The sequence below is a fragment of the Salmo salar genome, chromosome ssa01 (assembly GCF_905237065.1).
Source record: "Salmo salar chromosome ssa01, Ssal_v3.1, whole genome shotgun sequence".
NCBI classification, from domain to species: domain Eukaryota; kingdom Metazoa; phylum Chordata; class Actinopteri; order Salmoniformes; family Salmonidae; genus Salmo; species Salmo salar.
Genome location: NC_059442.1, coordinates 2,137,088 through 2,153,583, shown reverse-complemented (window position 1 = coordinate 2,153,583; position 16,496 = coordinate 2,137,088). Strand labels below are relative to the sequence as shown.

At 45.8% G+C, this 16,496-nt stretch overlaps 1 protein-coding gene across 1 annotated transcript in view; it reads right to left on the bottom strand.

Moving 5' to 3' along the window:
• Positions 1 to 362: 362 nt before the first annotated feature.
• Positions 363 to 16,496, bottom strand: part of slc4a11 (solute carrier family 4 member 11) — a 140,554-nt gene continuing 124,420 nt past the window's right edge. The window contains exons 16-18 of the mRNA XM_045704876.1: positions 9,022 to 9,217; positions 3,446 to 3,615; positions 363 to 482 (exon numbers count right to left, since the gene is read on the bottom strand). Coding sequence (XP_045560832.1) covers positions 416 to 482; positions 3,446 to 3,615; positions 9,022 to 9,217 — 433 coding nt within the window. The 3' untranslated portion in view covers positions 363 to 415. The remainder of the gene's footprint in view (positions 483 to 3,445; positions 3,616 to 9,021; positions 9,218 to 16,496) is intronic.

Below are 16,496 nucleotides of genomic sequence, written 5' to 3'. Positions count from 1 at the left end.
TAACTGTGTTGGTCTGTGTCTGTAGTTATATGTGTTGGTCTGTGTCTGTAGTTAACTGTGTTGGTCTGTGTCTGTAGTTATATGTGTTGGTCTGTGTCTGTAGTTATATGTGTTGGTCTGTGTCTGTAGTTACATGTGTTGGTCTGTGTCTGTAGTTATATGTGTTGGTCTGTGTCTGTAGTTATATGTGTTGGTCTGTGTCTGTAGTTAAATGTGTTGGTCTGTGTCTGTAGTTAACTGTGTTGGTCTGTGTCTGTAGTTAACTGTGTTGGTCTGTGTCTGTAGTTATATGTGTTGGTCTGTGTCTGTAGTTATATGTGTTGGTCTGTGTCTGTAGTTAAATGTGTTGGTCTGTGTCTGTAGTTAACTGTGTTGGTCTGTGTCTGTAGTTATATGTGTTGGTCTGTGTCTGTAGTTACATGTGTTGGGCGTCCATGATATCCAGGTATTTAGCCTCGATGATGTGAGGAAGAACACAGTTCCTGAAACAGGAAGAAGAAGTCAGTTAGTGGGTACTGTATCACCCTTATGCCATCTGGTAACAAGGGACAGTGTCACGTTCCTCTTCGTCAGAAGATATGTTGAAATCGCTGTCGGAAAAAGTGGACCAATATGCAGCGGATTGCGTGCTCATCATAATTTATTATAATGTGAACACCACGAACAAAAACAAGAAAACAACGACCGCCAGGAACAGTATAGCAGGCTACACACGTATAGCAGTGCTAAAACAACTACCCACAAACAACAAGACCAAACACACCCTAATATATAGGACTCCCAATCAAAGGCAACTAGAAAACACCTGCCTTCAATTGAGAGTCCATACCCCAATGAACTAACATAGAAACAGAACAGATAGAAAACCCATAGAAACACAAACATAGAAAAGAAATCCAAAACCCCGGAATACATAAACTAACTATCCTCTGCCACGTCCTGACCAAACTACAATAACAGATAATCCTCTATACTGGTCAGGACGTGACAGACAGACCGTTTGGTTACGGTGGTATTTGAACTTCCGGCGCTTTGACAAACAGCTGGTGATGTCGTTAAATATAATTTACATTTGTCAAAACTGTTAAATAATGTAAACAGAATTGAAAGATATGTTAATTCTCCCAAAAAATAATAAACAAATGTAAGATACAATTTCTAACTTTGGACTTTTGGCACAATGTCGACGCTGGTGGTAGTGAGAGTACTTGATGCCTGGACTTGAATGTGCTTTATCTCACACCCCATTCCAAGGTTATTTTTGTAAATAGAAACTCAAATAAAAACTAAAATTGGAAAAACATTTTAGTAAACTTAAATAAAATAATTAACAAAAACATTTTAAAAACTAAAACTATACTGAAATTATACTCTTTGACTCCGAAACGAGCTGAAAGAAAATAAATGCATAATGAATTACATTCCACTGTAGTTTTTTTCCTCTAATGGGGTTTCAAGCTCTTTCTCTAATGGGGTTTCAAGCTCTTTCTCTAATGGGGGTTTCAAGCTCTTTCTCTAATGGGGTTTCAAGCTCTTTCTCTAATGGGGGTTTCAAGCTCTTTCTCTAATGGGGTTTCAAGCTCTTTCGCTAATGGGATTTCAAGCTCTTTCTCTAATGGGGGTTTCAAGCTCTTTCGCTAATGGGATTTCAAGCTCTGTCTCTAATGGGGTTTCAAGCTCTTTCTCTAATGGGGGTTTCAAGCTCTTTCGCTAATGGGATTTTCAAGCTCTTTCTCTAATGGGGGTTTCAAGCTCTTTCTCTAATGGGGTTTCAAGCTCTTTCTCTAATGGGGTTTCAAGCTCTTTCTCTAATGGGGGTTTCAAGCTCTTTCGCTAATGGGATTTTCAAGCTCTTTCTCTAATGGGGGTTTCAAGCTCTTTCTCTAATGGGATTTTCAAGCTCTTTCTCTAATGGGGGTTTCAAGCTCTTTCTCTAATGGGGGTTTCAAGCTCTTTCTCTAATGGGGTTTCAAGCTCTTTCTCTAATGGGGGTTTCAAGCTCTTTCTCTAATGGGGTTTCAAGCTCTTTCTCTAATGGGGTTTCAAGCTCTTTCTCTAATGGGGGTTTCAAGCTCTTTCGCTAATGGGATTTTCAAGCTCTTTCTCTAATGGGGGTTTCAAGCTCTTTCTCTAATGGGATTTTCAAGCTCTTTCTCTAATGGGGGTTTCAAGCTCTTTCTCTAATGGGGTTTCAAGCTCTGTCTCTAATGGGGTTTCAAGCTTTTTTCCATAATGGGGTTTTCAAGCTTTTTTCTCTAATGGATTTTCAAGCTCTTTCTCTAATGGGGGTTTCAAGCTCTTTCTCTAATGGGGTTTCAAACTCTTTCGCTAATGGGATTTTCAAGCTCTGTCTCTAATGGGGTTTCAAGCTTTTTCTCTAATGGGGTTTCAAGCTTTTTTCTCTAATGGGGTTTTCAAGCTCCTGAATCTGTCAGCTACATGCTGCCAGTAGATGGTGATGTTTCAAATAGGACAAGCATCACTAACACTAGCTAACACTAGCTATCACTAGCTATCACTAGCTATCACTAGCTAACACTAGCTAACACTAGCTATCACTAGCTATCACTAGCTAACACTAGCTAACACTAGCTATCACTAGCTAACACTAGCTAACACTAGCTATCACTAGCTAACACTAGCTAACAATAGCTATCACTAGCTAACACTAGCTAACACTAGCTATCACTAGCTAACACTAGCTATCACTAGCTATCACTAGCTAACACTAGCTATCACTAGCTAACACTAGCTATCACTAGCTAACACTAGCTATCACTAGCTAACACTAGTTAACACTAGCTAACACTAGCTATCACTAGCTATCACTAGCTAACACTAGCTAACACTAGCTAACAGGAAAGACATCTGAGGGTGAGCGTGACGTGTGAACTATAGGCTTGAACAATGGTGTCTGTAGTCTACTGTACCTGATGGAGGAACATATTGTCTGTAGTCTACTGTACATGATGGAGGAACATATTGTCTGTAGTCTACTGTACATGATGGAGGAACATATTGTCTGTAGTCTACTGTACATGGAGGAACATATTGTCTGTAGTCTACTGTACATGATGGAGGAACATATTGTCTGTAGTCTACTGTACATGATGGAGGAACATATTGTCTGTAGTCTACTGTACATGATGGAGGAACATATTGTCTGTAGTCTACTGTACATGATGGAGGAACATATTGTCTGTAGTCTACTGTACATGATGGAGGAACATATTGTCTGTAGTCTACTGTACCTGATGGAGGAACATATTGTCTGTAGTCTACATGATGGAGGAACATATTGTCTGTAGTCTACTGTACATGATGGAGGAACATATTGTCTGGCTGTCAGTACCATAAAGAGAGGGAATGCCATCTTCATGTAGGGTAGAGGGGACCTGCCGTAGTGTACTACCTAGTGTGTAGTGTAATGTACACTGTGTTGTACCTGATAGGTATAAGCAGTACCATAAAGAGAGGGAATGCCATCTTCATGTAGGGTAGAGGGGACATGCCAAAGCAACACAGCACCAGTAGCTGCATCATCTGGAGGAAGGTGAAATAGTGGATCTTCCTCTGGGGAACCTTACGGATGTAGTGGGCAGGGGGGTAGGACCTCTAGGGGGGAGAAGAGAGAGAGAGAGAGAGAGGAACGGAGACAGAGACAGAGACAGAGAAGGAGAAGAGAGAGAGAGAAGAGAGAGAATAGAGAGAGAGAGAGAGAGAGAGAGAGAGAGACAGAGACGGAGAAGAGAGAGAGAGAGAGAGAGAGAGAGAGAGAGAGACAGAGACAGAGACAGAGAAGGAGAAGAGAGAGAGAGAAGAGAGAGAATAGAGAGAGAGAGAGAGAGAGAGAGAGAGAGAGAGTTGGAGAAGAGAGAGAGAGAGAGAGAGAGAGAGAGAGAGAGAGATAGAGAGAGAGACAGAGACAGAGACAGAGACAGAGAGAGGAGAGAGAGAGAGACACACAGAGAGAGAGAGAGAGAGAGAGAGAGAGAGAGAGAGAGAGAGACAGAGAGTAATTAACTTCTTTACTGATTTAACAGTGTCATCTGTTGGTCGGTGGTCTCCAAAAGATATGCAGGTTTAAACTGTGCGTACAGGATTCTACCGTTGTTTTGATCTGCAAAGCCCTGTGGCCATTACAATAACTCACCAAAAGCTCTGTGGCCATTACAATAATCCACCAAAAGCCCTGTTCTTTAATAAGAAGCAGGGCCATGTGGTCACTAACCTGTTCTATAAGAAGCAGGGCCTTGTGGTCACTAACCTGTTCTTTAAGAAGCAGGGCCTTGGGGTCACTAACCTGTTCTATAAGACGCAGGGCCTTGGGGTCACTAACCTGTTCTATAAGAAGCAGGGCCTTGGGGTCACTAACCTGTTCTTTAAGAAGCAGGGCCTTGTGGTCACTAACCTGTTCTTTAAGAAGCCTTGTGGTCACTAACCTGTTCTATAAGAAGCAGGGCCTTGGGGTCACTAACCTGTTCTATAAGAAGCCATGTGGTCACTAACCTGTTCTTTAAGAAGCAGGGCCTTGTGGTCACTAACCTGTTCTATAAGAAGCAGGGCCTTGGGGTCACTAACCTGTTCTATAAGAAGCAGGGCCTTGGGGTCACTAACCTGTTCTTTAAGAAGCAGGGCCTTGTGGTCACTAACCTGTTCTTTAAGAAGCCTTGTGGTCACTAACCTGTTCTATAAGAAGCAGGGCCTTGGGGTCACTAACCTGTTCTATAAGAAGCAGGGCCATGTGGTCACTAACCTGTTCTTTAAGAAGCAGGGCCTTGTGGTCACTAACCTGTTCTTTAAGAAGCAGGGCCTTGGGGTCACTAACCTGTTCTATAAGAAGCAGGGCCTTGGGGTCACTAACCTGTTCTTTAAGAAGCAGGGCCTTGTGGTCACTAACCTGTTCTTTAAGAAGCAGGACCTTGTGGTCACTAACCTGTTCTATAAGAAGCAGGGCCTTGGGGTCACTAACCTGTTCTATAAGAAGCCTTGTGGTCACTAACCTGTTCTATAAGAAGCAGGGCCTTGTGGTCACTAACCTGTTCTATAAGAAGCCATGTGGTCACTAACCTGTTCTTTAAGAAGCAGGGCCTTGGGGTCACTAACCTGTTCTATAAGACGCAGGGCCTTGTGGTCACTAACCTGTTCTATAAGAAGCAGGGCCTTGTGGTCACTAACCTGTTCTATAAGAAGCAGGGCCTTGTGGTCACTAACCTGTTCTATAAGAAGCAGGGCCTTGTGCTCACTAACCTGTTCTTTAAGAAGCCTTGTGGTCACTAACCTGTTCTTTAAGAAGCAGGGCCTTGGGGTCACTAACCTGTTCTATAAGACGCAGGGCCTTGTGGTCACTAACCTGTTCTATAAGAAGCAGGGCCTTGTGGTCACTAACCTGTTCTATAAGAAGCCTTGTGGTCACTAACCTGTTCTTTAAGAAGCCTTGTGGTCACTAACCTGTTCTTATCACGTCCTGACCAGCAGAGGGTGTTGTTGTGTAGTTTTTGGTCAGGACGTGGCAGAGTATTTCTGTGTGTTGTGTTTCTATGTGGGTCTGTGTGAGCCTGACAAGACTGTTTTGTTGTTCGTGCGTTCTTCATTTTGTTATTTTAGTGTTCTCTTTTATTTAAAATAAATACAAGATGAGCGTCCACATTCCTGCTGCGTTTTGGTCCTCCATTCCCGACGACAACCGTTACAGAATCTCCCACCAAATAAGGACCAAGCAGCGGAGGAAGGAGCAATTGAGGAACGCTGAGAAAATGGACTTTGATATGGACGATCGTCAGAAGTGGACGTGGGATGAGATTATGGCCGGAGAAGGTCCATGGAGGAAGTGGAGCGAAGACAGGGAACGCTACAGGGGAATACGACTGGCGTTTAAGGCCGAGAAGCTGCCCCAATAATTCTTTTTGGGGGGGCACACGGGTAGTTTAGCTGGGCGAGGATTGAGCCCCAGGCCAAATCCCCGTACCTTTTCTGGGCAACCAGTGACTGGACAGGTCCCGTGCTTCGGGGTAATGGGTACTGTGGCGATGCCAAGTATTTTTAGGCCGGTACGCACAATACCAGCGCCCCGCATTTGCCAGGGGGAAGTGGGCATCCAGCCAGTAAGAGCAATGCCAGTTCTGCACTCGAGACCGCCAGTACGCCTCTACGGTCCAGTGCGTCAGCCCAGTCCGACTCGTCCTGTTCCCGCTCCCCGCACAAGCCCTGAGGTGCGTGTTCCCAGGCTGATACCTCCAGTACCAGCACCACGCATCAGGCTTCCAGTGCGTCAACCCAGTCCGACTCGGCCTGTTCCCGCTCCCCGCACTAGCCCTGAGGTGCGTGTCCCCAGACGGGCACATCCAGTACCAGTACCACGCATCAGGCTTCCAGTGCGTCAGCCCAGCCTCGAGAGTTCGGCAATAGTGTGCAGTCCAGAGTATCCGGCAACAGTGTGCAGTCCAGAGTATCCGGCAACAGTATGCAGTCCAGAGTATCCGGCAACAGTGTGCAGTCCAGAGTATCCGGCAACAGTGTGCAGTCCAGAGTATCCGGGTCCAGTGTGCAGTCCAGAGTATCCGGCACCAGTGTGCAGTCCAGAGTATCCGGCAACAGTGTCTAGTCTGGAACCGAGGGAGACTGCCTGTGATCCGGAACCAAGGGAGTCTGTCTGTGATCCGGAACCAAGGGAGTCTCCCTGCGACCCGGAACCGAGGGAGTCTGCCTGCGACCCGGAACCGAAGGGGTCTGCCTGCGACCCGGAACCGAAGGGGTCTGCCTGTGACCCAGAACGGGTGAGTCTGCCTATGACCCGGAACCAAGGAAGTCTATCAGCAACCCGGAACTAAGTAAGTCTGTTGACGATCCGGAACTAAATATGATTAAATGTGTATCAAATGAGTCTGCCTACAGTGTGGAACGGAAGAGGTCTGCCTACGATCCGGAACGATGGGAGTCTGCCTACGGCCCGAAACTGAACAAGTCTGTCTGCATTCTGGAGGACAGTAGGCCGGAGCCAGAACCACCTCCTGTATAGGTGGGTTGGGGAGGGGGGGTGTAGCACAAGTGCCGTCGGTGACGGCAGCCTCCCTCCCTTCCCTCCCGTATTGTTTAGGGGGTATTTGTTTTTGTTGTGGTTTTGGGGGATTTTGTGGTTTCTTTTTTTAGGTGCATTCGGGGTTTGCACCTTTAGGGGGAGGTACTGTCACGTCCTGACCAGCAGAGGGTGTAGTTGTGTAGTATTTTGGTCAGGACGTGGCAGAAGATGTCTGTGTACGTTTGTTCTGGGTGTTGTGTTTCTATGTTGGTCTGTGTGGCTCCTGATCAGGGACAGCTGGTTATCGTTGTTCCTGATTTGGAGTCATATAATTAGGAGTATGTTTGTTACTTGGGTTTGTGGGTGGTTGAGTTAACACTGCTATTCGTTTTGTTCGTAAGTAGCCTGTTAGCCTGTCGTGAGTGTTTATTGTTTTCTGTGTATACTTTACTTAATTATATTAAAAGGTGAGTATCCATATTCCGCATGCAGTTTGGTCTCTTCAACACGGCTTCAACATTTGTGACAGTTCTTTAAGAAGCAGGGCCTTGTGGTCACTAACCTGTTCTTTAAGAAGCAGGGCCTTGTGGTCACTAACCTGTTCTATAAGAAGCAGGGCCTTGTGGTCACTAACCTGTTCTTTAAGAAGCCTTGTGGTCACTAACCTGTTCTTTAAGAAGCAGGGCCTTGTGGTCACTAACCTGTTCTTTAAGAAGCAGGGCCTTGTGGTCACTAACCTGTTCTTTAAGAAGCAGGGCCTTGTGGTCACTAACCTGTTCTATAAGAAGCAGGGCCTTGTGGTCACTAACCTGTTCTATAAGAAGCCTTGTGGTCACTAACCTGTTCTTTAAGAAGCAGGGCCTTGTGGTCACTAACCTGTTCTATAAGAAGCAGGGCCTTGTGGTCACTAACCTGTTCTTTAAGAAGCAGGGCCTTGTGGTCACTAACCTGTTCTTTAAGAAGCAGGGCCTTGTGGTCACTAACCTGTTCTATAAGAAGCAGGGCCTTGTGGTCACTAACCTGTTCTTTAAGAAGCAGGGCCTTGTGGTCACTAACCTGTTCTATAAGAAGCAGGGCCTTGTGGTCACTAACCTGTTCTTTAAGAAGCAGGGCCTTGTGGTCACTAACCTGTTCTTTAAGAAGCCTTGTGGTCACTAACCTGTTCTTTAAGAAGCAGGGCCTTGTGGTCACTAACCTGTTCTTTAAGAAGCAGGGCCTTGTGGTCACTAACCTGTTCTATAAGAAGCCTTGTGGTCACTAACCTGTTCTATAAGAAGCAGGGCCTTGTGGTCACTAACCTGTTCTATAAGAAGCAGGGCCTTGTGGTCACTAACCTGTTCTATAAGAAGCCTTGTGGTCACTAACCTGTTCTATAAGAAGCAGGGCCTTGTGGTCACTAACCTGTTCTATAAGAAGCAGGGCCTTGTGGTCACTAACCTGTTCTTTAAGAAGCAGGGCCTTGTGGTCACTAACCTGTTCTATAAGACGCAGGGCCTTGTGGTCACTAACCTGTTCTATAAGAAGCAGGGCCTTGTGGTCACTAACCTGTTCTTTAAGAAGCCTTGTGGTCACTAACCTGTTCTTTAAGACGCAGGGCCTTGTGGTCACTAACCTGTTCTATAAGAAGCAGGGCCTTGTGGTCACTAACCTGTTCTATAAGAAGCAGGGCCTTGTGGTCACTAACCTGTTCTATAAGAAGCAGGGCCTTGTGGTCACTAACCTGTTCTATAAGAAGCAGGGCCATGTGGTCACTAACCTGTTCTATAAGAAGCAGGGCCTTGTGGTCACTAACCTGTTCTATAAGACGCAGGGCCTTGGGGTCACTAACCTGTTCTATAAGACGCAGGGCCTTGGGGTCACTAACCTGTTCTTTAAGAAGCAGGGCCATGTGGTCACTAACCTGTTCTATAAGAAGCAGGGCCTTGTGGTCACTAACCTGTTCTATAAGAAGCAGGGCCTTGTGGTCACTAACCTGTTCTATAAGAAGCCTTGTGGTCACTAACCTGTTCTTTAAGAAGCAGGGCCATGCGGTCACACATCTGGTTCCCGTCTATAGATGTCAGGGCGATGTAAAGGAAGAGTCCGTAGAGGACAGGTTTGGGGATCCACTGGAGAGGAACTGGTAGCAGAAACACTGACATACCGACGAAGATGTTGGCCACTAGAGATGTTAGCCTGGTCTCCTTTACACTGACGATACTGGACACAAACACACACACACACACACACACACACACACACACACACACACACACACACACACACACACACACACACACACACAAAATAAATCAACAGTCAGTTACTTCTGATTAATGACACTAGTCTATAACCTCTTAGACTAGTGTCCTGTGGGTTATAACATGCTCTAAGAGGTTATAGACTAGTGTCCTGTGGGTTATAACATGCTCTAAGAGGTTATAGACTAGTGTCCTGTGGGTTATAACATGCTCTAAGAGGTTATAGACTAGTGTCCTGTGGGTTATAACATGCTCTAAGAGGTTATAGACTAGTGTCCTGTGGGTTATAACATGCTCTAAGCGGTTAACAGGTCACACGTGGCATAATGCAAAAGGGTATGAAAGAGAATGGTCTATGACAGAGTCTGGTCTATGACAGAGAATGGTCTATGACAGAGTCTGGTCTATGGAAGAGTCTGGTCTATGGTCTCAGGGGATACAGCTGTCTTCATTTACAGACTCCTTCTGCAGCTGGATATAAGCCAGTGTTCCTTTGTTAGGAGAGAGAGAGCTTCTTGGTATGTCCAGTGTTTCGTTGTTGGTCTGTATAATTGTTGTAAAGTATTTAGTAGCTGGTCCTGCAGACGTATGTGTATGTCAAAAGGACTGTGTTTGTGATTATTGAAATTGTTCACTTTACGTTAGTAATTATTCTGTTTTTGTTCCCGGGGGGTTGGGGGGGTGGAAGGGGAAGGCACCTTGGGAGTGCTTAGGCAAGAGGCCTGCGGGCATACATATACCCGTAGTATGTACTCTGTCTATGCACACTAGGTAAGACCTGGGCGGACCACCCCCTGTAGTTTGGTTAGCGCAGCAGGTGGCGTTAACTTCTCTGGGCTAGGTGGGACGCTTGCGTCAGTGTAATCCCGTGGCGCGATATTTAAATACCTCAAAAATGCAAAAACTTCAATTTTTCAAACATATGACTATTTTACACCATTTTAAAGACAAGACTCTCGTTAATCTAACCACACTGTCCGATTTCAAAAAGGCTTTACAACGAAAACAAAACATTAGATTATGTCAGCAGAGTACCCAGCCAGAAATAATCAGACACCCATTTTTCAAGCTAGCATATAATGTCACATAAACCCAAACCACAGCTAAATGCAGCACTAACCTTTGATGATCTTCATCAGATGACAACCCTAGGACATTATGTTATACAATACATGCATGTTTTGTTCAATCAAGTTCATATTTATATCAAAAACCAGCTTTTTACATTAGCATGTGACTAGCATGTGACTAGCATTCCCAACCAACACTGCCGGTGAATTTACTAAATTACTCACGATAAACGTTCACAAAAAACATAACAATTATTTTAAGAATTATAGATACAGAACTCCTCTATGCACTCGATATGTCCGATTTTAAAATAGCTTTTCGGTGAAAGCACATTTTGCAATATTCTCAGTAGATAGCCCGGCATCACAGGGCTAGCTATTTAGACACCCAGCAAGTTTAGCACTCACCAAAGTCAGATTTACTATAAGAAAAATTGTATTACCTTTGCTGTTCTTCGTCAGAATGCACTCCCAGGACTTCTACTTCAATAACAAATGTTGGTTTGGTCCCAAATAATCCATTGTTATATCCAAATAGCGGCATTTTGTTCGTGCGTTCAAGACACTATCCGAAAGGGTAAATAAGGGTGACGAGCATGGCGCATTTCGTGACAAAAAAAATCTAAATATTCCATTACTGTACTGCTAAGCATGTCAAACGCTGTTTAAAATCAATTTTTATGCCATTTTTCTCGTAAAAAAAGTGATAATATTCCGACCGGGAAAGCCTGTATACGTACAAAGAGAGAGAAAATAAATACATCTCATGCCCTCGTGCACGAGCGTGAGTCTCAGAGTACTCTGACCAGCCACTATCCAAACGCGATAATGTGTTTCAGCCAGAGGCTGCCTCGATATCATTCAGCTTTTTCCCGGGCTCCGAGAGCCTATGGGAGCCGTAGGAAGTGTCACGTTACGGCAAAGATCCTCAGTCTTCAATAAAAAGAGCCAAGATGAACAACAACTTGTCAGAGAGGGCGCTTCCTGTATGGAATCTTCTCAGGTTTTTGCCTGCCATTTGAGTTCTGTTATACTCACAGACACCATTCAAACAGTTTTAGAAACTTTAGGGTGTTTTCTATCCAAAGCCAATAATTATATGCATATTCTAGTTACTGGGCAGGAGTAGTAACCAGATTAAATCGGGTACGTTTTTTATCCGGCCGTGTCAATACTGCCCCCTAGCCCTAACAGGTTGGTTAGTTAAGTACTGGGAAGGCAGGTAATGTAGGAGAGAGGACTCTAACTTACAGGGTGTTGAGTTCCCTCCTCCAAGAGGCGTACGTAACATAATGGGGGCTCATCCGGGATTCCATTAAACCCACCGGACCCTGCTGCTCTGAGCTCTCTGCGATTGGTGATTGAGGTGTGGTGGTAGGTTGTGAGTTTGGATGACTTGTTTAGTTTGTGTGTTCAGAAGGCTGCAGTGTACAAAATGGCTGCCTCATCCCAGTTTATTGAAGCGCCCTCTGTTGATCGGTTGGTGGGGTTGTGTAAAGTAGACCTTTGCGCTATAGCTGACCATTATGGACTCTTCGTCCCTGAGAAAGCCCTAAAGGCTGAGCTGTTGGTGCTAGTCAGGGAGGATTTGGTGAGAAAGCCCTAAAGGCTGAGCTGTTGGTGCTAGTCAGGGAGGGTTTGGTGAGAAAGCCCTAAAGGCTGAGCTGTTGGTGCTAGTCAGGGAGGGTTTGGTGAGAAAGCCCTAAAGGCTGAGCTGTTGGTGCTAGTCAGGGAGGGTTTGGTGAGAAAGCCCTAAAGGCTGAGCTGTTGGTGCTAGTCAGGGAGGGTTTGGTGAGAAAGCCCTAAAGGCTGAGCTGTTGGTGCTAGTCAGGGAGGGTTTGGTGAGAAAGCCCTGAAGGCTGAGCTTTTGGTGCTAGTCAGGGAGGGTTTGGTGAGAAAGCCCTAAAGGCTGAGCTGTTGGTGCTAGTCAGGGAGGGTTTGGTGAGAAAGCCCTGAAGGCTGAGCTTTTGGTGCTAGTCAGGGAGGGTTTGGTGAGAAAGCCCTGAAGGCTGAGCTTTTGGTGCTAGTCAGGGAGGGTTTGGTGAGAAAGCCCTAAAGGCTGAGCTGTTGGTGCTAGTCAGGGAGGGTTTGGTGAGAAAGCCCTGAAGGCTGAGCTGTTGGTGCTAGTCAGGGAGGGTTTGGTGAGAAAGCCCTGAAGGCTGAGCTGTTGGTGCTAGTCAGGGAGGGTTTGGTGAGAAAGCCCTGAAGGCTGAGCTTTTGGTGCAAGTCAGGGAGGGTTTAAGGAGAAAACAACAAATTTTCTCGTTGAAAGATGACAAGAGGGGGGTTTCGGGAGAGGAGACGGGTAGACCTTCCGATGCCAAGTCAGAGGACGGCGCGGAGGAAGGGGTTGCTCGTACCCCCTTTACATTGCCCCGATTGGACCCTTTATTTCTGCTTCGGGTCGCTCAGACAGCTTCAGGATAGTCCTCGTCGAGGAAGATAAACGTTCTTCTCAAGTTCTTGGCTCTTTCCAGAACAGCTACCTTGTCCTTGAACCTCAGGAACTTGACCACTATCGGCCTGGGCCTGTCAACTGGGCCGATGGTGGGTTTTTCCGTCCTGTGGGTGCATTCCACCTGAATCTTCCTGTGGTTCATCTTCAATTTCTCAGAGATCATTTCCCTCACTTTGTCCTCAGACTCCGTCCAGGTCTCATGTGGAGATTCTGCAATTCCGTCCACAACCATATTGTTCCACCTTGATCGTCCCTTGACTGATTTATCTGTCATTGTTATCATGGATTAACACACAGAACTGATTTCCTCTCTCAATGATTTACAGATTGCTGTCATCTCGCCCTTTTCCTGTTTCAACTCATTGAGCTGACCTAGGGAGAACATGACCCAACACACATGACCCAACACACCTCCAGGCTAAGGGCTATTTGACCAAGAAGGAGAGTGATGGAATACCTCAACACAATTTACATGGTTTGGGATTAATTGGACCGCAAAGTGAACGAAAATCAGCCAACAAGTGCTCAGCATAAGGGGGAACTCCTTCAAGACTGTTGGAAAAGCATTCCAAGTGAAGCTGGTTGAGAGAATGCCAAGAGTGTGCAAAGCTGTCATCAAGGCAAAGGGTGGCTATTTGAAGAATCTCAAATATCCAATCTATTTGTTTAACACTTTTTTGGTTACTGCACGATTCCATAGAAAACAGTAAAAATAAAGAAAAACCCTTGAATAAGTAGTTGTTCTAAAACTTTTGACCGGTAACATAAACTCAGCAAAAAAAGAAACGTCCTCTCACTGTCAACTGCATATATTTTCAAACTTAACATGTGTACATATTTGAATGAACTTAACAAGATTCAACAACTGAGACATAAACTGAACAAGTTCCACAGACATGTGACTAAAATAAATGGAATAATGTGTCCCTCAAAAGTAACAGTCAGTATCTGGTGTGGCCACCAGCTGCATTAAATACTGCAGTGCATCTTCTCCTCATGGACTGCACCAGATTTGCCAGTTCTTGCTGTGAGATGTTACCCCACTCTTTCACCAAGGCACCTGCAAGTTCCCAGACATTTCTGGGGGGAATGGCCCTAGCCCTCACCCTCCAATCCAACAGGTCCCAGATGTGCTCAATGGGATTGAGATCCGGGCTCTTCGCTGGCCATGGCAGAACACTGACATTCCTGTCTTGCAGGAAATCACTCACAGAACGAGCAGTATGGCTGGTGGCATTGTCATGCTGGAGGGTCATGTCAGGATGAGCCTGCAGGAAGGGTACCACATGAGGGAGGAGGATGTCTTCCCTGTAACACACAGCGTTGAGATTGCCTGCAATGACAACAAGCTCAGTCCGATGATGCTGTGACACACCGCCCCAACCGGTGATGTCTGGTGAGGACCTGCCTTACAACAGGCCTACAAGCCCTCAGGCCAGCCTCTCTCAGCCTATTGCGAACAGTCTGAGAACTGATGGAGGGATTGTGCGTTCCTGGTGTAACTCAGGCAGTTGTTGCCATCCTGTACCTGTCCTGCAGGTGCGATGTTTGGATGTACCGATCTTGTGCAGGTGATGCCATCTATTTTGTGAAGTGCACCAGTCCCTCCTGCAGCAAAGAACCCCCACAACATGATGCTGCCACCCCCATGCTTCATGGTTGGGATGGTGTTCTTCAGCTTGCAAGCCTCCCCCTTTTTCCTCCAAACATAACAATGGTCATTATGGCCAAACAGTTCTATTTTTGTTTCATCAGACCAGAGGACATTTCTCCAAAAAGTATGATCTTTGTCCCCATGTGCAGTTGCAAACCGTAGTCTGGCTTTTTTATGGTGGTTTTAGAGCAGTGGCTTCTTCCTTCCTGAGCAGCCTTTCAGGTTATGTCGATATAGGACTCATTTTACTATGGATATAGAGAACTTTGTACTTGTTTCCTCCAGCATCTTCACAAGGTCCTTTGCTGTTGTTCTGGAATTGATTTGCACTTTTCGCACCAAAGTACGTTCGTCTCTAGAAGACAGAACGCGTCTCCTTCCTGAGCGGTATGATGGTTGCGTGGTCCCATGGTGTTTATACTTGCGTACTAATGTTTGTACAGATGAACGTGATAAATTCAGGTATTTGGAAATTGCACCCAAGGATGAACCAGACTTGTGGAGGTCTACAAATTTTTTTCTGAGGTCTTGGCTGATTTTCTTTTTCTTTTCCCGTGATGTCAAGCAAAGAGGCACTGAGTTTGAAGGTTGGCCTTGAAATACATCCTCAGGTACACCTTCAATTGACTCAAATTATGTCAATTAGCCTATAAGCAGCTTATAAAGCCATGACATAATTTTCTGGAATTTGCCAAGCTGTTTAAAGGCACAGTCAACTTAGTGTATGTAAACTTCTGACCCACTGGAATTGTGATACAGTGAATTGTAAGTTAAATAATCTGTCTGTAAACAACTGTTTGAAAAATTACTTGTGTCATGCACAAAGTAGGTGTCCTAACCAACTTGCCAAAACTACAGTTTGACCAACTGGCAAGTGTCTTCATTGACATTTTCAACCTCTCCTTGTCCGAGTCTGTAATATCAACATGCTTCAAGCAGACCACCATAGTCCCTGTGCCCAAGAACACAAAGGCAACCTGCCTAAATGACTACAGACCCGCAGCACTCACGTCCGTAGCCAAGTGTTTGAAAGGCTGGTCATGGTTCACATCAACACCATTATCCTAGAAACCGTAGACCCACTCCAATTTGCATACTGCCCCAACAGATCCACAGATAATGCAATCTCTATTGCACTCCACACTGCCCTTTCCCACCTGGACAAAAGGAACACCTATGTGAGAATGCTATTCATTGACTACAGCTCAGCATTCAACACCATAGTGCCCTCAAATCTCATCACTAAGCTAAGGATCTGGGACTAAACACCTCCCTCTGCAACTGGAACCTGCACTTTCTGACGGGCCGCCCCCAGGTGGTGAGGGCAGGTAACGACACATCCGCCACGCTGATCCTCAACATGGGGGCCCTTCAAGGGTGTGTGCTCAGTCCCCTCCTGTACTCCCTGTTCACTCATGACTGCACCGCCAGGAACGACTCCAACACCATCATTAAGTTTGCTGATGTTACAACAGTGGTTGGCCTGATCACCAACAACGACAAGATAGCCTATAGGGAGGAGGTTAGAGACCTAGCTGTGTGGTGCCAGGACAACAACCTCTCCCTTAACGTGATCAAGACAAAGGAGATGATTGTGGACTACAGGAAAAGGAGGACCGAGCACGCCCCAATTCTCATTGATGGGGCTGTAGTGGAGCAGGTTGAGAGCTTCAAGTTCCTTGGTGTCCACATCACCAACAAACTAATATGGTCCAAGCACACCAAGAAAATTGGGAAGAAGGCATGACAACGCCTATTCCCCCTCAGGAGACTGAAAAGATTTGGCATGGGTCCTCAGATCCTCAAAAGGTTCTACAGCTTCACCATCGAGAGCATCCTGACTGGTTGCATCACTGCCTGATATGGCAACTGCTTGGTCTCCGACCGCAAGGCACTACAGAGGGTAGTGTATACGGCCCAGAACATCACAGGGTCCAAGCTTCCTGCCATCCAGGACCTCTATACCAGGCGGTGTCAGAGGAAGGCCCTACAAATTGTCAAAGACTCTAGCCACCCTAGTCATAGACTGTTCTCTCTGCTACCGCATGGCAAGCAG